Genomic DNA, 23,201 nt, shown 5'->3' on the forward strand with positions numbered 1-23,201 from the left:
ATATTTTAAGATTTATATTAGATTATAATTATATTTTAAGATGTTTATTTATAATTTATTTATTATTCTATTTTAAAACGGTTTATTTGGTTGAACCACTAATTGAACCAATTAAATCAATAAATCAATAAACCAATACTCAGAACGGTCGGTTTGATGACCGATTCGGTTGAAAGGCATTTTTTACCATTTATTTATTTAAAAAAATAAAAGGGGAGAATTTTCTCTTTTATGTAGATGGGGATTGAAAGATCTGAAAAGTGAATGGAGGAGAAAGGAAAAGAGGAAAATGTCAAAAGTAAAAATGAAAGAGCGTATTAAAGACTAGGGTTTCATAATTGAACAAAGTAATTAATGTATTTTTTATTTATACATTTATTTTAAAATTAAATTAAGATAACTCTATTATAATTTAGAATTAAATACTAATAAATAAATATAATGATAATAGAATAACAATATTAGAACATTTAAAACTTATAATTTTAAATAAATCAAATTATATAGATAATATCAATTAAATTAAATTAAATAGTCTTGTCCTATTTATCAACTATACTACCAATTAATATATTAATATTAAATAATTAATATTATATTAAATTGTCCGAAGGGGTTTCTCCTTAATTGTGTAATACATAAACACTCTGCATCTCTCGTCAGTTTTTAGGGTTGGGAGAGCCAAGGACATTCAAGGGTGCCTTTGCCTGGCTACCCTTTGCGCCACCGGATGTTTGGCCAGCAGAGCCCCTAGCATGTGCTGACTCCGCTGCTACCATTGATTTCTTTATCTGTTGAACATATAACAAATAAACAAAATATAATTATAATAATAATAATCACAAATATTCATCTAACAGGTAAAAAATATAATTACTAGATTAAAGTGACAGAAAGAAAAAACACTTACAGCCGCTAGTCGCTCCTTGTGAATATCACTTGCAACCTGCAAAAGCACGATAAGTACAAGTCTAGAATATGACATTCAAAAGAATATATATATATATATATATATATATATATATATATATATATATATATATATATATATATATAAAAGAGATACTGACAAACTACCGGTCTTTTGTAGCTTTTAATTTCATCACCACCAAATCCAGGAAGTGTCATATTCCAAGTTTTCTCTACAAAGACGAAGATGTGGAGTTAAATGTGAAATGTGCTGAAACCAAACTCCGAGCAAGAAGAAATTTTCTAATCACTAACCTAGATGTAAAAGTATGTCTTTTGCTTCCAAAGTTGTTGACTTCCGATGCTTGGCTAGGGAGCAACCAGATTTTGTTATCTATTGAAAGGATAGAAAATCATTAGTCCAAACCATATAACTAGTATTAAGAAGAGGGAAATGAATCAAGATAAAAGAAACACGAATAAATCAAAGAACAATAAATAAATAAACAAATAAATCAACAATAACAGATAGGCTTAACTATTGAAGTTCACTGGACACAATTAAGTTAAAGGTAATTTACTCACAGACTCTAGAAAATTTTCTGCAATATCGACAAGAATGTCTGCGACATCAGGATCCAACTTCTCAGCTGGATCAACCTGCCAATAAAGTAGAAGTGTAAATAGAGGAAACAAAAGTAACACGTTCATGAAACTAGGGATTGAACAGCCAAACAGATTTATAGTAAAATTGTCAAAATTGAAGTGCCTTGTGCCATATTGCATTCCGTAATTCAAATTTTGACTTATCCACTGAACAAAATAGAGAAACATTGCAGACCTGACTGACTAGCTCATGGATGCTTCTTTTGCTGAGAACACTATTACAAGGTTCATCAGTATCCACAGTAGCTAATCTACTTTGAATTCCTGGTTGAGCAGCAGCGAATTGAGCAGACACATGAGTTGGTTTCTGATTTCCCGGGACTTGTAGCCTTGTAACCTGCTGCTGCTGAGGGACATGTGGAGCCCTTGATGGGGGAACTTGTTGCCCAAAATGCTCCTGTGATTGATTAGATGGCAAAGATGGCTGCGGCTGTGATGCTGTTGGTGTAGACTGCTGCTGCTGAGGAATGTGGGCCCTTTGCTGCAAGGACGCTGGTGGGTTCACTTGCTGTGGGTGCTGCCTATAAGAGGTTGGCAAAGGAGGCTTCCCCTGTGGTCCAGATGACAACCATGGCTGATTAAGTGACTGCATATTTTGAGGTACACTTGGAGATGGTGTTGCAGGTGTTCCCACTGATGAGGTTCTTATAAGTCCATGCCCTTGGAAGCTCTAAAGAAAACAAGACAAATTGCAAAATGACTGACCAACATTATTTTTCTGTATGTTTACATACAAAACTCAAGCATTGCAACAGAAGACATATGAAGTGAGAAATCCTCGTAAATAACATGAGTTGAAACAGCTAAAAGAGATATTCTTATTCTTAATATATAGCTATACGCACACTCACAAATCACCGTAGTACAATATCAATCAGTTGCTTATATTTTGAAACATAGCACACTCCTCAAAACCCATTGCCACTGTCTCTCCAACTAGAAAAAGCAAAAACTACCAAAACAAATAAGCGAAAATCATACAAGCATGCTCAAAGTCATAAAATTCACTTTTACAAAGCTGCAGAGGAATGTAGCGACAAAGCAAAGACTAACTTGCGAAGCAGTAGTTGGACTATTCTGTGCAGGGGGTGGTGGTCTGAGAGATGATTGAACAGGTCTCTGTTGATGTGCAGGTATCCCACCTGGCCGCATTTGTGATCCGGATCCAAGCGAACCCAACATTCCCATTCCTTGCATTGGTGGTCTCACCTAAACATTTCAAACAACTAGTGAAACAAAGAATAGGGCACATTTAGATCAACTTCTGAAATAGGGACAGGGGAAAAAAAAATCTTTTAATACAAGTAAAATGCAGGAGCACCAACTCAAGCAACTCTATATGCTCCCAGAAAAGCAAGAGCTCATTGTTTCCTAATTCTACTTTTGTGAAATTTATCCAACTAAACTCCCCAATCTATATCCAGTGACTATTTCCCATTCTAAGTTTGATTGTTTTTCTACAATGAGGTTGAATCAGTCCTTTTGAGCGTTTAACAACCAAATACATTAAACAGGGTTAATATGATACTATCTCTAATTATTGAGGACTATACTTAAGAGTTTTGATCTTGCTGGTGACTAGTGTACTCAAAGTTGTTTTATTCAACTACCAATCAATACTAACTACTAACTATCAACCAATCCTTTAACTATTCGCTTAATAACTAACAAGCTAACTATAACTAGCTATGTGCCTATAAAATCAATAGACCAACATTCATTTCACAAAGATTCTACACCAAAATTTCAGTCGGGGGGCAAAATTGGGGCCTATACCTGAGAAGATGCGTTATTGGAGGCAGATTCTCCGACACTAACTCCGGTTCGGCCCAAACCACCGAAATGCTGACCAAAGGAAGAGGAGAATGGCGGAGGGGAAGGGCTCTGGTGGTGTGCGGGTACACCGATCGCCATGCCGCCACGCGGAGCGGCAGAAACGGATGGAGAGGCGGAGGATGGCGAAGGAGGAGGAGCAGCGGCAGAGGAAGGAGGGAGTGACGAGAAGTGAGAGTGAGGCTGATGCTGCTGCGGTGGTTGCGGTTGCGGTGGCGGGTTGCGGCTGAAGGAAGGAGGAGGGTGGCGAGGTTGAAGAGGGGCTGGGGATGGTGCGAGGGGTTTGGAGGTTGTTGTTGGGATTTGTACGGAGGTAGGGTTTGGATTTGGGGGAGCTGAAGAAGAAGATGGAGGGAGAGACGAAGAAGAAGAAGAAGGAGAAGGTGAAGGTTGTGATTGTGGTGGTGGTGATGGTTGAGGAGGTTGTGGTGGCGAGGGTTCGGCAGCGGTGGGGGCGGTGGTTGTTGGTGCTGCAGTGGCCGGAGGTTCAGGATCCATGGTGGTTGATGCAGCTGCAGTTACTCGAAACTGAATTTAAGAAGAGAGACTATTGATACCCGACGAAATATGAATTATTAATTAATATTATTAATAAATGATCAAATAAACTAATTTAATTCTATTAATATTTATAAATTAAATTATTTTATTTATAGATATTAATATCTAAACTATGTTTGACATTATAGCAAGGTTCTAAAAACCGGACCGATTATCGAACTATTTTAATTATTAATTTATTGGTTTATTAATTCAATCGATTCAATTGTGGTTCAACCGGAAAAATTGTTTTATAATAAACACCTGATTCTATAAAAATTCAATGAATAAAGCAACTAGTTCTAAACACTCTTCTACCGCATTTTTTTACTTCAAAAGGGGATGATAAACAACTAATTCTATGAATAAACAAACTACAATGATATGCAATGCCAAAAATAGGCCAATGATAAAAATAACAAAGGTTTCCTTCTTAATTCTTATATACCTCAAAGAATTTTCTACAAAATAAAAATTGAACACAATACACAGCTTTAAAACAAAAACAAAACAACACTCAAAAATTAATCACCTCTTCGAAACAGCCTTAAAACAAAACAGAACAACATTCAGAGTATGAGCATTGACCAACAAAAATTGATTTCTGAAACAAAACAAAAACAGCAGAACAACATTCAGAGTTTGAACATTAATCACAAAATATTGATTTATGAAACAAAACAAAAACAGATGAACAACATTCAGAGTTTGAGCATTGATAACAAAAAATTAATTTCTGAAACAAAACAAACACAGCAAAACCAGCAGAACAACATTTAGAGTTTGAGCATTGATCACAACAAATTAATTTCTGAAACAAAACAAACAATCAACAAAACAATGAAAACAGAAAATTTTTTTCCTTCAGAAGAAGAAGAAAGAAATGAAAACATGAAGCATATAATAAATCAATGATCACCAATATCCAGCAAGAATCTCAAAGACAACAATAAATACACAACAACAATTTAGCAAATAAACAAGAACAAGACCTAAATAGAAAATCCAACAAATTAAATCACAGAAACCTAACAATTTAGCAAATTAAAACAACAGCAACCCAAAAATTTATCAGAAGAACACTAACGCAAGTGGAATCATCATCCTAATATGTTTTCTACAAAGATGCTATTTGTGCAGCTAAAATTTCCTAATTACTAAGATCCAATTATTCTAATTTCACATGCAATCAACCTACTAAGTTTCTAAAAGCTAGAAATGATAAAACCAACCCGAAATATAGTTAAAGCATTTCATCAAACATATTGAGTGCGGTAAACTTAAAATGAAATAAGAGAATTCAAAGCTTAATATCAATGTGATAGATAAGAGAACATAACTATTGTATACTTTAATTCAGTCTATAAAAAAAAAATCCAACCCACTACCAAATCAAGTAGTTACTTATTGTAATAGAAATAAGAAGTTGCAGAGTTTGAAGCAGAGTATTGGTGTTGTGTGAGTGTATTGTCTGGTGGCGGGTTTAGGGAACTCACGGCGGCGACAAAAGAGAGCAGTTCGACGGCTAGGTGGAGCGCGCGGGTTGGTCGCAGAGTTTGAAGCAGAGCAACGTGGCTTCCAGACGAACGCGAATGCGAACCCGAACGGCGAACGGCGAGTGAACGCGAACGGTGAACGCCGAGCAAACTTGAACAGCGAAGAACGCGAACGAAGACGACGGCTGAACGAAGACGCGAACGTGAACGGCAAACAAACGGCGGCGGAAGCGCGGCTGAACAGACAAAGACGACGCCGAACTCGAGGAAGCAGCTGCGATCGGTGACAGCGAACAGGGGTTGAAGACTTGGAGCACGAGGGAAGCTAGATAGACGGACGGACGGCGGTGGTGTAGCCTTACAGTGCTAGGGTTTTTTGGCTGAGTTTCTGTGAATGAAAGAAAGGGAGGGAGAAAGGGCGAAAGAAACGAAGGAGATTCAGAACCAAGAGTGAAAGTTAGCCAAATTTGGCAAAAACGACGCCGTTTCTTTTAAACCGGTCGGTTCGAATAAAACGACGACGTTTTGTTGATTTAAAAAAAAAACAAAACAGAAGCAGATTCATTCGTGAGCCAGCCCCTCACCCCCCCCTGGAGAACTCTCAAGCAAAGGAAAAAGTGGAAAATCCTAGCCCTTCATCGCCGCCGCAGTCCCCAGGTCCTCAGCGCCGCCGCTTCTTCCTCTTCCCCGTGTCCGGAACCCAGTAGCTCGGCACGTCGTCTTCACCTTCGCCTGCTTCTCGGTACGGAACCCAGGTTAGTAGCTTCTCGTCTTCATCTTCACTGAATGTTCGGTCTTCTTCTTGGTTTGAAGTTCTGAAATTGTTGTTCTTTGGTCTTCTTCTTCGGTCTTCTTCTTCAATTTTTGTTCCATTTTTCTTCAATTCTTCTTCCTCGGTCTTGGTTTGAAGTTTGGTTCTGAATGTTTTATAAATTGTAATTGCCTGTAGCTGATGGATCTGTTGCTGATGGCTGTAAGTTTTTTTTTCAAATTTACTGATGGCTTGATGGTTCTGTTAGTTTGTTAAGTTTTTTTTTTTCAAATTTACTGATGGCTTGATGGCTCTGTTAGTTTGTTACTTTGTTTTAGTGTGACTGTTTTCTAATTGCTCAATGGCTCTGATAGTGTTTTACTGGTTTACTAGTTGCTGATGGCTCCTAATTGTTTTGTTCAAATTTGCTAATGGCTTTGTTTTGTAGTTTCTGGTTTTGCTGGGTGAAGGTTTAGTGTTTTGGAATGTTTTATAATGTGCTAAAGTTTGTTATTGCTGGCTTTGTTTGTAATTGCTGGGTGAAGGTTCAGGGTTTTGTGATTATTGGTTAATGTTTTGGTTTGTTTGTTTTGTGATTATGTGCTAATGGCTTTGTTTTGTGATTATTGCTAGGTCTAGTGTGATTACTGATTAGGGATTACTTGCTGCTGTTGCAATTTCAGGTTTAGTGTGATTACTGAGTAGGGATTACTTTTTGCTATTTTGTAATGTAATAATGTTTGTTGCTGAATGATAATGCTAATTTCGCTGCTGGTTGGAGCAAAATTTGTCTGTTGGTGATAATGCTAATTTTTCTGCTGGTTGGAGCAAAATTTGTGAATCGATTAATGGAAAGGAAATCATTATTCAAATGCTGCTACTCATTGATTTTGTGCTGCTGCTGTGTTTTAATTTCTGAAGGTTTTGTTGAAATTTGGTTGTTGCTGCTAAGCATGGAAATCAAATAATTACTGAAAATTTTGTGCTAGTGCTCATTAATTTTGTGCTGCTGCTGTTTTTTCAATTTTTAAAATTTTTGTTGAAATTTTCTTGCTGTTGCAAAAAATAGAAATAAAATCATTATTGAAATTTTTTATTCTTCTTGTTCACATAGAAATGAACCCATTTACCGGTTTCCATAGCTCCAAGAACCCCACAAGAGTAAAGCACACTAACCATAGTAACCCCATCGGGTTCCACATTAGCCTTTTGCATCTCACTGAACTGAGCAAGCGCATCGCTGCATTGTTTCGCTTGACTATATCCTGAAATCATAGCACTCCATGCAACGACATCTCTACATTTCAATTGATCAAACAAGGTTCTTGCCTTGTCAACATGGCCACACTTTGCATAGATGTCAATGAGTGAAGTCATCAAAATGCTCTGTTTAGTCTCTTGTTAATGGTGGTTTTGATTGGGTTTATCCTTTGAGAGCTGCTGTTAGGTGGTATGCAATAAGTTCTTGCAGATTTTGATGATTGATAAATCTTTATGTTGGCATTTAACATTTGATATTTCTTTTTACTATTTAACTTGAGTTTGTATTTTGATAAGAACATATGAATTTGACTGAGGACATTTTATGTAGTGTTTTAAATTTGGAAAATATTTTAATATTTATATTAGACTATAATTATATTATAGGATGTTTATTTATAATTTATTTATTATTATATTCTAAAACAGTTCTTCCGGTTGAACCATCGGTTGGACCAGTAAACCAGTAAACCAGTAGCTAGAGCGGTTTGATAACCTGTCCGGTTTTCAAAACCGAATTTCCACCAGTTCAAAAATGAAAATCCATTATTCTACGACCAAAAAACAAAGTTGCATTATGCTCAACGGATTCTGCATCACTTCGCACTTCTCTATTATCTGTTCGCTGCCACCGCCTGAGCCTCTCCGCTTCTAGCTGCCAGCTGCCAATTTAGAGTGCTTCTCTTGGTTTTTTATTGTGTGTGGAGTTTTCTCTCCGCTGACGTCTCATTGTCTCCGTCGCAACCGTCGCCGCCTGATGCTTGTGTTTCTTCAATCTTCAACTTCTGCTCTGGTGCTGTGAGTCTGCGACGACGCCACTCTGCTTCGGCGTCAGCTCTCCTGCTTCCGCTCTCGCCAGTCGCCACCGCTGCTTTCGCCGTTCTGCTTCTGCTGCTTTTTCGGTGCGAATTTGTGAGTATACTCTGTTCTTCTGTGTGAATCTGTGGGCTTGATCTGGTGAAGCTTTAAAGGATGTTGGTAGATTTTGGTAGCTTGCAGTTTTTTATTGTTAATATGCTCTTGCATATTCAGTTAGAAGAAGCTTTAATGCTGTTACCTTCAATGGAGCTGGTTCTGTTGTTTTTCTTTTGTTTCTGGACCTAGGAGCCCTGTTATTGTTCCTTGTTCTTGCTTGCTATGCTCCCTTTGCTTTTGATCTTATTTATATCTGTAGGGGGAAACAATGCGGCTTTGTGATTTTTGTGCTAATTCATGTGATGTTCAACTTGATTGGATTGTTAACATTGCTGAGAAATACAAAAGGAAGAAGTGTGGGATTTTGGAATCTGAAAATCATTTTGGAACTTCCTTAGATAATGAATTGTTAATTTTACTCAATACTATGATTGTGAGTCTGGTGTGATTTCATGGACTGGGGCTTCTAACTTCATTTAGATTCTTCTGTTGGCTTATTCCAATGTTCTAGTTATGAAAACAGAAACAAAATCTGAGTAGAGTAATTCTGATGTATATATTTTATAAATGAAAGGGTTCATAACAATATGATTCTGCAATACTTTGTGACTTGCTACCCTTTTTTTACTAAAAGAAAAAAGTTATCTCTTAAATTTCTTGGACCAGAAAATTGGTTTTAATTTGATTATGATTCGATTTTATATAATCCAATCCATGCATAGCCTTCTATTGATCATTGCGTTGGTGTTCTTGCTGCCTCTGCTATAAATTGAATTTTGCAAATTGTTATTGTCTTTTGGCTGCTAATTTTTGTTGATGCTCAATTCCTATAAACCTGTACTTGCTCTAAACTATTTTTAGTTGAACTGTCGTTGTTCTTCTGCAGTTCTGCATCACTTTTTATTTGTTTTCTCTTCCTGTTAAATTCTTATTTTCCTTACAGGCTACTATTGTTGGACCTGAAATGAACTGGGGAACCTGTGGAAGATTATTTTGAAGAAGATTATTCAATGATTCGTCACCGCAAATTGCTCTCTTCCACTACAAATCTTTGCAAACTCACCCGCAATCTCTTTGTCCCTCGCTCCTCCATTTCCCCGGTACCTTTTAAGCAAAAGTTAATATCTTTTACATCTATAACCGCATTCACTTCGGTTCGGAGAATCGCAGGTTTCTGCAAAGATTTGAACTTTGTTGAGCAGCTTAGTTCAATCAGATGCTACTGCCATAATGGTGGTGGGCATAAGGAATGGACTGAGGAAATTGAGTACTTGGATGAATCGGGTAGTATACTTTACAAGGGTAAGGGTATAAGGTCCGTGGAGCCTGGGATCGATGATCATGTGATGGTGGGTGAGGTCAAGAAGCCCTTTGTAAATGCTGCGGCTGTGGCGAAAATAGTTGAGGTTGTGAAGAGGTGGAAATGGGGGCCAGAGTTGGAGACACAATTGGACAAGCTCCAGTTTGTGCCTAACATGACTCACATTGTTCAATCCTTGAAGATCATTAGTGATAGTGATGCATGTTTGAGTTTGTTTAGGTGGGCGAAGCGGGAACCTTGGTATTCATCTAGTGATGAGTGTTATGTTATCTTGTTTGATTCTCTTAACCAGCGTAGGGACTTTGATGGAATACAAATATTGTTTGATGAGATGGTTGGTGATTCTACCAGTAAGGGAGCTTCCTTGTCTGTTTCATGTAATCGGGTGATTCAATATTTGGCCAATGCTGAGAAGTTGGAGGTCTCATTTTGCTGCTTTAAGAAGATACAGGAGGCTGGTGGTGAGATTGATACCGAAACATACAATTCCCTTATTACTTTGTTTTTGGGTAAAGGTTTGCCTTATAAGGCATTTGAGATATATGAGAGCATGGAAAAGGCCAGTTGTTCATTGAATAGTTCAACTTATGAATTGATGATCCCAAATTTGGCAAAGTCAGGCCGTCTTGATGCTGCTTTCAAACTCTTCCAAGAAATGAAAGGAAGAGGTTTCCGGCCAGGCCTAAGCATCTTTTTGTCCCTTGTTGATTCAATGGGGAAGGCTGGGAGATTAGACGGTGCAAGGAAGGTTTACACAGAGATGCGAGGTTATGGGTACAAGCCACCACCTACTATATTTGTTTCTCTAATTGAATCTTATGTGAAGTCTGGAAAGTTAGAAACTGCTCTTAAGCTTTGGGATGAGATGAAGAAAACAGGGTACAGGCCTAACTTTGGGTTATACACTTTGATCATTGAATCCCATGCGAAATCAGGGAAGCTTGACATTGCTCTGTCTTCATTTTCAGACATGGAGAAAGCGGGCTTTCTGCCGACCCCATCTACTTATATTTGTCTATTGGAAATGCATGCTGCATCTGGACAAATAGATCATGCCATGAGGCTGTACAATTCAATGACAAATGCTGGTTTGAGGCCTCCTCTGAGCACTTACACTGTTCTTTTGACTCTACTTGCTAATAAGAAGCTGGTGGATGTGGCTGCCAAAATCCTACTTGAAATGAAGGCCATGGGATATTCAGTGGATGTCACAGCTAGTGATGTTTTGATGGTTTATATCAGGGAAGGTTCAGTTGATCTTGCTTTGAGGTGGCTGCGTTTCATGGGCTCATCCGGGATTAGAACCAATAATTTTATAATCAGGCAGTTGTTCGAGTCGTGCATGAAGAATGGATTATATGAATCAGCCAAGCCTCTTCTTGAAACGTATGTAAACTCAGCTGCAAAAGTTGACTTGATACTTTACACTTCCATTCTAGCTTATCTAGTTAGGTGTCAGGAAGAGCAGAATGAGAGACGCTTGATGTCTATCCTTAGTGCTACGAAGCATAAGGCGCACGTTTTTATGTGCGGACTTTTCTGTGGCCCAGACCAGAGGGGACAACCGGTGTTATCTTTTGTCAGGGAATTCTTTCAAAATATTGATTATGAATTGGAGGAAGGCGCTGCAAGGTACTTTGTGAATGTTCTTCTCAATTACCTAGTTCTAATGGGGCAGATAAACCGAGCCCGATGTGTTTGGAAGGTTGCATATGAGAACAAGCTTTTCCCAAAGGCTATAGTTTTTGATCAGCACATCGCCTGGTCCCTTGATGTTAGAAACTTGTCTGTTGGAGCAGCTCTTATAGCAGTAGTGCACACTCTTCATAGGTTTAGGAAGCGCATGCTCTATTACGGTATTGTACCAAGACGGATTAAGTTGGTGACAGGGCCCACTTTAAAGATCGTGATTGCGCAGATGTTGAGCTCTGTAGAGTCTCCATTTGAGGTCAGTAAGGTGGTTCTTAGGGCCACAGGAGATTCAGTCATGGAGTGGTTCAAGAAACCGATAGTTCAGCAGTTTCTTCTGAATGAAATTCCATCTAGGGCTGATATCCTGATGCACAGGCTCAACATACTTTTTCCCAGTTCAGCACCTGAAATTAGGTCTTTATCCCCACCTAAACCTCTCATTTCTGGCAGGGAGTATAAGCAATCTTCGTAGCCATTGGATAGTAACAGGTACTTCATTTTTAATTGCAAGTCAAAGGGTTACTGAGTTGTGCAAATGCTTCGTGTGTTTCCAATGCCATGAACAGATAGGTAGGCAATATTAAAGAAATTCGGAATAAAATTTTTCCCATGACATGCATATTAGATTTTTTCGTTTCAAGTTTTCAATTAGTTCCATTGTGATCAGTGGTGCTTGAAGTTAAATGGACAAAAGAGAATGATGACTGCATAGGACAAAAAAAGATTACATGTATTAAGTACCTAGAGAAAGTGGGAAATAACGCCTTAAAAGCTAGTTGTTAAGTGGGAAGAACTACTCTTCCTAACATGTTTTTCCTCCAAAGAGTTGAGGACTTCAATGCAATTTTCTACATGGATACAGATTTTGTTGGTGTTAACTGGAGGCGCTATTTTTTGGAAGTGTTAAACTAACTATTAATAGCTCTTCTGCTATACATGCTGAACATGTTGTTTGTTATGGTGCTGCTTCACATGCAATGTAGATGAAAAGCTTTGTTTGTACTCTTTGAAAAGTAGATTTCATTGCAATACCTATGATAATTTACTGCTGGAATAGTTCTGCTACAATAGAAGGACTTCTTTTAAGCCTTTTCAAACATATATAGGCGTCACTCTAGATTCATGGAGCTATTTAGTCATGCTTATATATACTTTCTATGACAAATAGCTCCATAAATTTCTTTCTGCAAAATGAAAATCGGAAGAGAGACATATCCTTCATTCTTTCTTCAATTAAGAGACATGATCATAACTTTCTAGGTAACATAATATTTCATCTCATATTGACTTATAAATTCCATTAATTTACACCATGAATTATGTCACTTTACTATTCTTTGGCAAAGTGCCAAGTTATTACCATAGCACAAATTCGTATCAATTAGATTTTTAACAAGTCCTTATTGCATTATTAAATGGCATCATGTAATGAGGAATTCTTTTCAATTTGCATGGCTACCATTGGGTCCATAGTTCTGTTGTTGAGGAAGTTAGAGTACCATACAGAAGAGAGCTTAGGTTGTCTCCTCAAAGTGGGGTCCTTCAAATCAATGTAATAAAGGCCATAAGTGAATTCATATCCACTCAATAATTCGAACACATCCATGAATGACCATACAAAATAGCCTCTTATGTCATGTCCATTCCTTTCAACAATCACCAAAAAAAAAATTAGAAATTGAATTAGCAAAAGCTCAATAATTTTTTATGAAAAAACAGAAAATGCTAAAAAAGAAAATGAAAGTACTACCTTTGCATATGAAGTATACTTCCAATGTATTCTTGCAAGTATTTTATCCTTGGCCAGTCTTCCAATGATGAACTTCTGTGTGTTTGTTGGCCTGTGAAGTCCAAAGAATAATGACCATAATCATATCATTCTAGGATTGGTTTGTTTGACAAAAGAATTATTGGAAGCTTTTGAGACGTTAATGTCATCTACTTGACACAATAATCAATAGAAATTTAATCATAATCATATATGTATTATGTAATTTATTTTCAATGTGTATTTTGTCTATTTTGTATTTCAATACATAATATATACCGATTGATTTGATGGCTGATTTTTTGTGATGGCTGATTTTTTGTGTATACGTAACATAGTTAAATTTCAAAAGAAGTCAATGTATTTTGTTATCAAATTATAGTGTTGGAGAGACAAGATAAAGAGAAGCAAACCATTTTCTTGAATGTAAATTGGAAATTTTCCATAAACACTCTTCAATGAGTCAAGCAACCCTTGTAAAGTCCATGGAATGATTGGAATCTAAACCGTACCAACCAACAAGTTAGTGTTAAACATCACCCATGCATAGATTAAATTATTAAAAAAATAAGATTTATTTAAGTTCCAACATTACTATTACCTCATCAGATAATGTTTCATTTGTGGTATAAGCTACATCCAAAAATAACATAAAATTAGATTTTTTTTTTTTTACTCAATTAAGTAAATAGATGATACATTAAGTAAATAGAATATGCCATAAACCTACCTGTAAGTTCCACAGCCATATCTGTTACATAATCTCTATCTTTTATACATAGGCTTTTTGGATTGCCCTTAACATAAAATGAAACATAAAAATTTATTCCTAGGAAGTCAATTGAGCCTTTCACCAAATTTGATTCACTTTTTGAGAATACTGGAAGCCTTGAACCAACCATCTTTTTCATGGTTTCAGGGTAATCCCCAAAAATAAAGGGATTCAAAAACCTACAACCATTAAAAAGCACACACAAACCAATTGAATTATATTGTAAAGAGAAATGATTATATTATAATTAATATCATACTTACCACCCATGATAGAAGTCTTGAGCCCTCTGAGTAGCAATTATATCTTCACTTGTATTTGTTAGAGGAACAAAACCAAAAGTAAGGAGATTAAACCCAATTAATCCATGTTGCTTGTCCTGCATTAATTATATCTGGTTTTACCGTAAATTACTTAAATTTATAAAGAGGAATATTCACATGATGACATCTTTATATAAAAATAATATTGTGAATTTTTAGATAGTTAATTAAATATATTTGGTCAAATATATTAAATCATCTAATAATCTACAATTCTATCTTCACGTGAAGATGTTATTATGTGAGTATCTACTATTTATAAATGTCATCATCAAAGTATATATGACATGGGATGGGAGTTCACAATTAAGGCCTAACCCGATCTTGTAATATACACAACCCAAAATTTTATTTCTTTTTTTTTTTTTAAATTTGGATTGAAAATTTTAACCTCGTGCACTTTTTGGGTTGAAATAGGTTTTTTTTTTTGTAGAATTTTACTAAACTTTATTTTATCTTTAATAATTCTTATTACAAGTAATACACTATCAATTTTAATTAATTTTAATCATATAATACTTAAATGCATGGGTAATTATTATATTTTCATAGATATTAATATGTTATACAAATCTAATATTTAAGTATTATAATGATAAAAAGAGATATAATTAATTTAAAATACTTTAAAAATAATACAAAGTTATCAATTTAAATTATTTTTTAATTTATACACTACTAGAAAAAATACTTTTAACTACTATTTATTTTATTTTTTGCTGTAATAAAAATAGCTGCTAATATATTACCGACAATTAGACATTAATCATCTTATACTTTGTCACTAAAAGGTTTTAGCGACAGTAATACTTTTTTTGATAAAAACCTTTTTAATAGCCGCAAAAATATATAATTGTCATTATAACAATAGTAATAACAAAAAATATATAACTATCACAAAATATAAATTAAATAAGACATATAGTAATTATTATTTTATTGCCATTAAAAGTAATTTTTGTTGTAATGATAATACTCACATTTTAGATTTTTTTTCATATTATATATTTTATTTATTATAAGAATATTATAATTACCTGTATAATTTGGACAGATAAAATATTCTAGTTTAATTCATTTTTTTTAAATTATTATTTTATAGAATAGTTAGTGATTATATATAAATGATAGGATTCCATAATTCATTTTTTACATATTTACATACTCTAATGTTATTATTTAATATGTATATGATTTGTTTATATATGTGTATTGTAATATACCTCTTCATTTTTATCTTATTAAATCTTATAATTTTATCACGTATAATATCTAATTTATTATGTGTTATATTAACCCAATATATAATCCAATCTGCTAATCAAATTATTTTTGGATCAGGATAGATTCTAACCATCGCCTTATGTAATATCTTTATAATTATGTTATCAAATTTAGAAAGAAGTCCAAGATAAATGTAATAAAAATGCTACGTGTATATTAAAATCAGTCACTATGTATTTGTGTATATATATATTATTAATTAATTAATTTTTAATGTGTATTTTATACTCTAACACATGTATTTTATACTAGTAATTACTTTTGGTAATTGATTGTAGTATATATCTAATATACACATAAATATAATTATCATAAAAAAAATTTTAATAATAGTAAACGTTGTTTACCTGGTACTTGTTCCTATACAATCTTGCAACTGATGCATGAGCTAACAACATATTATGTGTTGCTAAGTATGGTTCATTTGAAGAATCTCCCTTAGAGCAATTATATATAGAGGGAGGAGAACAATGTTGAGGTGGTAAGTATCCCAAATCATATCCACCTTTTACAAAAGCATTTCCTTCATTCACCGTTGTCCAATGTTTGACTCTGTCTCCAAATTCTCTAAAACACGCATCGGCATATGTTGTGAAGTCTCTTCTACAAAAATATGCACGCACAAAATTATATGTTAATAATATCATCTTTCTCTGTAGCAATATAATCATTTTCTTTAAAATTTGAATTTTAGTTCTTTCATAAATAAATTGTGGCAGTAACTTTTTTTTTCTGAATAATTTTAGTACTTTATTTTCTTATGAAATTTAGATATTTGAAGTATGGGAACAATACACAATTTTTTTGTTAACCCATCCTCCATATTCATCCTCAAGAGCTTGTGGTAGATCCCAGTGATATAATGTAACATGTGCTTGAATTCCTACAAGAGGAAGAGAAACAGACAAAAATAATTGTAATATTTGCTAACCAAAAAAATTTAGCCAAAATTAGGTAAAATTTGTCTTATTTAACATTTATTAATTGTTACAATAATTAATAAATACTAAATAAAATAAATTTTAGTTTTTTTTGTCTTCCTAATATTACCACAAAAATAAAAAATATATAATGGAAAGACTTCTCTTAGCTATTAATTAAAACATTAGCATAAATTAAAGATATGGTTTGCGCATAAACCTTGACTTATCAGTTCATTGATAAGATTGTTGTAATATTGTAATCCCTTTTGATTGATTGGGCCTCTTCCATCTGGTGGTAATTAAAATTCAGAACTCAGCAATATACCAATAAATAACAATGATATTAATATTTCTGGTATAAAATAATGAAAGGTCTTATAAAAGTTGTTTTGGTCCAATAAGTGTTAATTTTTAGAAAATAGACAATATTAATTAATTTTTTTTACTAATAATCCTATTAAATAAGCTAGAGACAAAAAATAGAAAGAAAACATGCAATTGTAGAATAAGAAAAATTAACGACGGTAATTTTATACAATCAATATAGTTTATTTAAAATCAAAATATTTCTAAATCATTTCTATATATTTTGTGCGTGATTAATTTCGGACTTATAGTCACCAAAAAAAAAAATTCGGACTTATGTTAAACTGGAGGAAGTAACATTTTGTTATGAAGTACAAAGATCCATTATTCATAGCACATTAAAATCAAATTAAGTGAATGTCTAGTACAAAAATCATATTTACTTGACATAAGTTTGAAAAAAGGTCACCACTTCTTCTCTCTAAGAGATATTTAATAATATTTTCATCTTTTCTATTTAAAAAATTTACAATTCTTGACTAAAATATACATTCATAATAATTATATATTGGTATATTTAGTGATAATTGTTTTGTTATTATTAATGTAATAATTTTCATTTATGTTTTTGGTCATTCATTTTTTATTTATGCTTAATATTTTGACAGTATAGTATAAAATATTTTAACTTGTTAGCAAAATATTTAATTTCAATTTTTGTATGTTTCATTATTATAGATAAAAATTAAAAGTAAATAAAATTTATTACATTAATAAGAAATATATATTAATATTATTATTTTTATTGTAATTTATATATATATATATATATATATATATATATATATATAATTATTGAAAGGATACTTTGGTCAAACAAACTAAAGAATAATTTATTTTACTCTTGTATAGAAGAGAGGAGGAGAATTTTTTATATACTCTAAAAACAAATAAATATTCTTAATTTAAAGTATATATTTTATAAATATAGTAAAGAAAATGTCATTTAGTTCTCTTTAAAAAACCGAAAAGAATAATACATTCTCCATATCCTAGATGGCTAGACATCATATTGATTTCAATACTAAAATATTACACTTCTCTTGCTTGCATCGTTATTGACATATAATTTTGTCACCTGGAATAAGTCTTGACCATGATATCGAAAATCTGTAGGCATCTAATCCCATTTTTTTCATGAGCTGGACATCTTCCTGCGCATGAATATTTGGATCAACAAGTATTGCTAATTAATAATTAATTGATCTAAGTATGATATATATGTCAAAGAGGAAAGATTTAATGTTCCTTCGATCATGGTATTTATAAAAAAAAAATTTAGGTTCACATAAAAAATCAATTGTCAAATTAAATATTATATATTTTTAATTAAATAATCTGTATTACAATAATCAAATTTTTTTAGTATAATGATTTTGTTATAAAATATCAAATACATAATTCTATATATTAAATAACTAATTAGTGGCTGTTTTTTATGATATGTACTCACCTTATATTTGTGATACTGATCACATGCAATGTCTCCATCACCCTTGTACATATTTGCTGTAAATTTAATTCAAAAGGGGGTAATTCATTATTGTAAGGGTAACTAAGGATTTTGTAACATGAGTTCTAGCAATTTTTGTAACTAAATTGTCAACGGCATAATTAGAAAAGTTAATAAGATTATGTTACACTAGTTACTTATGAATATTGTGTATGCAAGTCCAAACCAATCTACTAATAAAGTAAGTAAAGTCGGTTACTTATGAATATTGTCTAGTTTTTTTAATTTATTTTTTAAAAAATGTTTTCCAGAGCCAGAAAGAAAACTAGACGTATCTATGTGTGTCATTATGTGCATCAGAGCCAGAAAAATAAATGTCAAATGTCACATTTCAAATTAATCCTAACAAATTTTTCATGGGATAAATTTATTTTTAACCAAGAATATTTAGCCGTATAATTTTTTAGATTATTAGATAAATTTAATTAAAGATTAATTTGTTTTGTTTTAAAATATTAAACAAGTAACCTTATCTCTTGTTAAAATTTAAGAAAAACTCACTTCTCAATTTTTCTGTCGCTATATGTTTTAATCAAATTTATAACAAATTATTGACGAAAAAAATTTATCGTAAAAACCGTCACTAATCTAAAAATGTCAATAATTAGACTAATTTATCTAATCTTCTAAAAAAGAAATCAAAAATCATTTTTTTAAAGAATAAGTATAGAAGATCAACTTTTAATTAATAAATATTAACTAAAAAAATTTTAACCCTCATTCTTTTAAGATTTAGAGTTAAGATTTAGAATTTGAATCTTAGGATTTAAAATTTAAGATAAAAATAATTTATAAAAAAATGATTGATATTAATTGAAAAAAAAAGTTAATTCCTAGTTAAACTCTTTGTTTAAAAATACTATTTATCTATTACAAAAATTGCTAATAACGAATTTAAGATATGACTAAAAAGAAAATTGTGAGTCCATAAATTAATGAAGAGATAGAGTAGTACACCATTGCCGGCATGTGCAAAAGTATCCCATATGCTTGGCTTCCTTCCATCTTCATTTGCTGCACCTTCTACCTTTTCTCATTAAATACCATTAATCCAAATGCGAAAAGATGTATTATCAATAAAGAGATATATAATTAGAGACGAAAACGAACCTGATAAGCAGATGTTGAAGCACCAAACACAAAGTGAGGGGGATATTCATCTCTTCTCAAACCATCAACTACTAACAAAACTGATGAACCTACCAACATTAATAACAATTCAACCCCAACAAACCCCTTCTTCCACATCCTCCTTCTTCTCCTTCTTCTTATGCTTTGAGATTGTTAATTCTTTTTCAATCATATAACATGAAGCATGCAACTTGCAAGTATGTAATGTAATAAGAAAATAGTAAATATAACGCATGATTAATGTGTTAGTATAATAATGAATTCTTTTTCTTGTGGACACAATGTATATTCTTAAACTTGCTTACAAGTTAGAGAAAGAGCTAAGTTTTTATTGGTCAATCGGGGCCTATATTATATGGGTGATGCATAGGGAACGCCCCATTTAAGATCTACACACCTTTCAATACATCATGTGGTATCTTCTGCCAGGCTTTATTTACGACTCTTGACTATTGCATTGGATGAATTCATTCGGATTTGATTTGAATATATTTTTTATTTATTTTAAATATATTCAAATTTAATTCTAAATTAATGAGAAATAAATCTAATTACTCTTAATATGTTTTGTCACTGGGATTCTGGCAAGAAAAAACGGGACCGATTCCATACTCCCCTAATGTTTGGAGTTTTAAAACTCCTTTGCATTATTAATATTGTAATGTATGTTGGCGCAATATCCTAGATAATTCCATTAATAAAGTTTTTAATGTATATTAACAAAATTATTAATTAATTAATATATTTTTTTTTGTAAAACTATCAATACATTAATTATAACTTTTAAAATATATTTTTAATAAAATAACAATTATGATTATTACAGAATTTTTTATTTTGATGACTTACTATTGAAAATTTAATATATTCTATTAGTATATAAATTATTAAAATTATTAAATTCGTTTATGATTAATTAATAATTTTTATTTTTATTTATTTTAATTATTTGTTTGATATTATAACTTATCTCATAAAATTTGAAATTTTTTAAATAATAATTTAATTATTTTAATTACTAAAATAAATAATTTGTAGCGTACTTACCAATTTATACTATATTTATTTATTTCGTTTACATATGTGTATTTTTTAATTTTTATATGTCTTATTTACACATAAAAAATTATCTCATTTATAGTATAAAACGATATATATGTATTTATAAATAATTAAATATAATTTTTAAAAATAATAAAAAATATTAATAATTTAAATTAGATCAAATTTTGTAAAAATGGAATGTTTCAAGTAATAGAAAAGATAAACCGTCCATTTTAAATAATAGAAAATATGGACACGTTAACACGTCTACTGTAAAAGCACATAAGTGCAATTCAGATAATATTTCAAATTTTTAAATGACAAAATTTTTAAATTTTTTATGTACTCTCTTGAATATTAATTTTTAAATTTAAATTATATATATTTCCAATTTTGTTTGTCATATGAGAGTGTATAAAAGTTTGAAATATAATTTAAATATAGGTGATTTATTTGATGACACAGTTAATGAAGATCACGATTCTATTGGCATAGAATATAAATTTTTTTCTATTTAAGTTGGTTGTACAAAATTTGTTACAAAGTTTAATCCAATTTAAATTATTAATATTTTTTATTATTTTTAAAAATTATATTTAATTATTTATAAATACATATATCTCGTTTATACTATAAACGAGATAATTTTTTATGTGTAAATAAGATATATAAAAATTGACAAAAATATACATATGTAAACGAAATAAATAAACGTGGTGTAAATTGGTAAGTACGCTATAAATTATTTATTTTGATAATTAAAATAATTAAATTATTTATTTAAAAATTTCAAATTTTATGAGATAAATTATAATATCAAATAAATAATTAAAATAAATAAAAATAAAATTATTAATTAATTAGAATTTATAAATAAATTTAATAATTTTAATAACTTATATACCAATAGAATATATTAAATTTTCAATAGTAAGTCATAAAAAAAATTATGTAATAATCATAATTGCTATTTTATTAAAAATATATTTTAAAAATTATAATTAATGTATCGGTAGTTTTACAAAAAAAAATATATTAATTAATTAATAATTTTGTCAATATACATTAAAACCTTTATTAATGGAATTCTCTAGGATATTGCACCAACGTACATTACAATATTAATAATTTAAAAAAATTTCAAAACTCCAAACTTTAGGAGACTATTATAACATCCACCAAGAAAAGTAAATGGAAATGAAAGACTTCTGAAGTATTGTATATAGGCCACATTTCTGGTGGCTACATTTAAGGTGGTCATTGGTGACTAAATATTTACTCTTTAATTAAGAGTTGACATCTAACATTATTTATTAGCTGAGATATAAAAATGGTTAAATATAATATTGCGGCAATCTTATTATAATTAAAATATATTACATGTTATTTTTTTATTATAATTAAAATTAAAATTAATTTTTTTAAATTAAACAATTCTCACATTTTTTTTATTAATTTTATAATTAAAATATGTCACATACATGTCACTTTTTCATTGAAATTGAAATCAAATTTTTTTTTAAATTAAAAAATTCTTCCTCCATTCCTATTAATTTTACAACTAAAATATATCATATGTCAATTCTTTTTTGCAAATTAAAATCAAATCTTTTCCTCCAAAATTAAAGAGTTCTCCCCTCTTCCCCCTTCCTTTCTCTATCTCTCTCGTTCCTTTAACTACTCTATCTATATAATTATCAGTAACTAATTACAAATTTGACAATCAAAATATACAACATGACATTTTTTAATTGCATTAAAATTAAAATTAAAATATTAAATTTGAAATTAAATAGAAATCTACCTATATTATGTATCATATATTACTGTCTAATTTAATAACCAAATGTGTCACATGACACTCTTTTACTAAAATTGAGAGAAAATATTTTTTTCCAAAATTAATAAACCACCTTCCTAAATTCTCTCATCTACCTCTTTCTATTTTTCTATTTCTCTCTACCATTTTTACTCTATATATAATTTATATTTTATATTAGTAATTTGACAAATCAAAATATGTCATTCGATATTTTTTTATTATAATTAAAATAAAAATTTTTCTTTCAAAATTAACAAACCCTCACTCTTATTCTTTATCTTTATCTTTTTCTCTATTTTCTCTCGTTCTCTATTTGTTCTACTTTTCTGTTCTATAAAAAATATTAACAAAATGATATAATTCAAATAAAATATATTATTATTACTATTTTTAAATAGTAAGTATAAAAATTAATTATTTTTATTTGTGCAACAAACTTAACACCTAATTAAATATAAAAATATACACGTTAAATTATTTCAAATTTCAGCTAACAAATGTTAAAATTAATCATTAATAAAAATTTAGATTTTTTTATATAAAAATAATAACTAAAAATTTTATTATTTGATTTTTTATCTACAGAGACTTTAGTCTTTTTAATTTATCAACTTCTAATTTTTTTATTAAAATAGTTTGATTTTATAAATTTTTTATGTCAATGTATAATTTATATTACCAAAATAAAGTGGATAGTAATTTTAAAAAATTTATATTCTTCTAACATTTTTAGGAGTAAGAATACTAATTTGATAATAAAGTAAGGGGTGAGATAATAATTTCCGCCACTCCTATCTCCTCCTCCGGTCTGACGTTACAACTCCACCATTATCCTGAATCTCCTCTTGGTTCCACCGCGATTCGTCGTCCTG

At 31.1% G+C, this 23,201-nt stretch overlaps 3 protein-coding genes across 13 annotated transcripts; 1 reads left to right on the top strand and 2 right to left on the bottom strand.

The window, feature by feature from the left end:
• Positions 1-483: 483 nt before the first annotated feature.
• LOC112750408 (transcription initiation factor TFIID subunit 12) lies at positions 484-5,932 on the bottom strand. Of its 6 annotated transcripts, none has more exons than XM_072219887.1 (10): positions 5,445-5,907; positions 4,481-4,552; positions 3,352-3,936; positions 2,629-2,784; positions 1,751-2,245; positions 1,495-1,569; positions 1,225-1,303; positions 1,078-1,142; positions 911-946; positions 484-791 (listed from the first exon to the last, which is right to left on the bottom strand). In XM_072219887.1, the coding sequence occupies exons 3-10, from the start codon at positions 3,904-3,906 to the stop codon at positions 660-662; spliced, it is 1,593 nt and encodes a 530-aa protein (XP_072075988.1). In that variant the 5' UTR covers positions 3,907-3,936; positions 4,481-4,552; positions 5,445-5,907; the 3' UTR covers positions 484-659. The 6 variants fall into 6 exon arrangements, with proteins under 6 accessions (XP_072075988.1, XP_072075999.1, XP_025654904.1 ...); XM_072219898.1 differs by having other exon boundaries at positions 1,071-1,142; XM_025799119.3 differs by lacking the exon at positions 4,481-4,552 and having other exon boundaries at positions 5,445-5,932.
• A 34-nt stretch (positions 5,933-5,966) lies between these two features.
• LOC112750383 (pentatricopeptide repeat-containing protein At1g79490, mitochondrial) lies at positions 5,967-12,261 on the top strand. 5 transcript variants are annotated; one of them, XM_072219876.1, is made up of 4 exons: positions 5,988-6,199; positions 6,394-6,417; positions 7,885-8,367; positions 9,314-12,261. In XM_072219876.1, the coding sequence occupies exon 4, from the start codon at positions 9,381-9,383 to the stop codon at positions 11,853-11,855; it is 2,475 nt and encodes an 824-aa protein (XP_072075977.1). In that variant the 5' UTR covers positions 5,988-6,199; positions 6,394-6,417; positions 7,885-8,367; positions 9,314-9,380; the 3' UTR covers positions 11,856-12,261. The 5 variants fall into 5 exon arrangements, with proteins under 5 accessions (XP_025654894.1, XP_025654879.1, XP_072075977.1 ...); XM_025799100.3 differs by lacking the exon at positions 6,394-6,417 and adding an exon at positions 7,310-7,645 and having other exon boundaries at positions 5,997-6,199; XM_025799094.3 differs by lacking the exon at positions 6,394-6,417 and having other exon boundaries at positions 5,987-6,199.
• Positions 12,262-12,626: 365 nt separating this feature from the next.
• LOC112750401 (beta-glucosidase 11) lies at positions 12,627-19,691 on the bottom strand. 2 transcript variants are annotated; one of them, XM_025799115.3, is made up of 13 exons: positions 19,443-19,691; positions 19,290-19,359; positions 18,273-18,328; positions 17,898-17,973; positions 16,671-16,742; positions 16,326-16,413; positions 15,878-16,133; positions 14,187-14,302; positions 13,882-14,102; positions 13,753-13,784; positions 13,565-13,652; positions 13,134-13,224; positions 12,627-13,029 (listed from the first exon to the last, which is right to left on the bottom strand). In XM_025799115.3, exons 1-13 carry the CDS (start codon positions 19,578-19,580, stop codon positions 12,795-12,797), a joined length of 1,539 nt encoding a protein of 512 aa, XP_025654900.1. In that variant the 5' UTR covers positions 19,581-19,691; the 3' UTR covers positions 12,627-12,794. The 2 variants fall into 2 exon arrangements, with proteins under 2 accessions (XP_025654900.1, XP_072076005.1); XM_072219904.1 differs by having other exon boundaries at positions 19,288-19,355; positions 19,443-19,578.
• Between the last annotated feature and the right edge of the window lie 3,510 nt (positions 19,692-23,201).

This window comes from Arachis hypogaea, chromosome 2 (assembly GCF_003086295.3).
Source record: "Arachis hypogaea cultivar Tifrunner chromosome 2, arahy.Tifrunner.gnm2.J5K5, whole genome shotgun sequence".
Taxonomy (NCBI): Eukaryota; Viridiplantae; Streptophyta; class Magnoliopsida; order Fabales; family Fabaceae; genus Arachis; species Arachis hypogaea.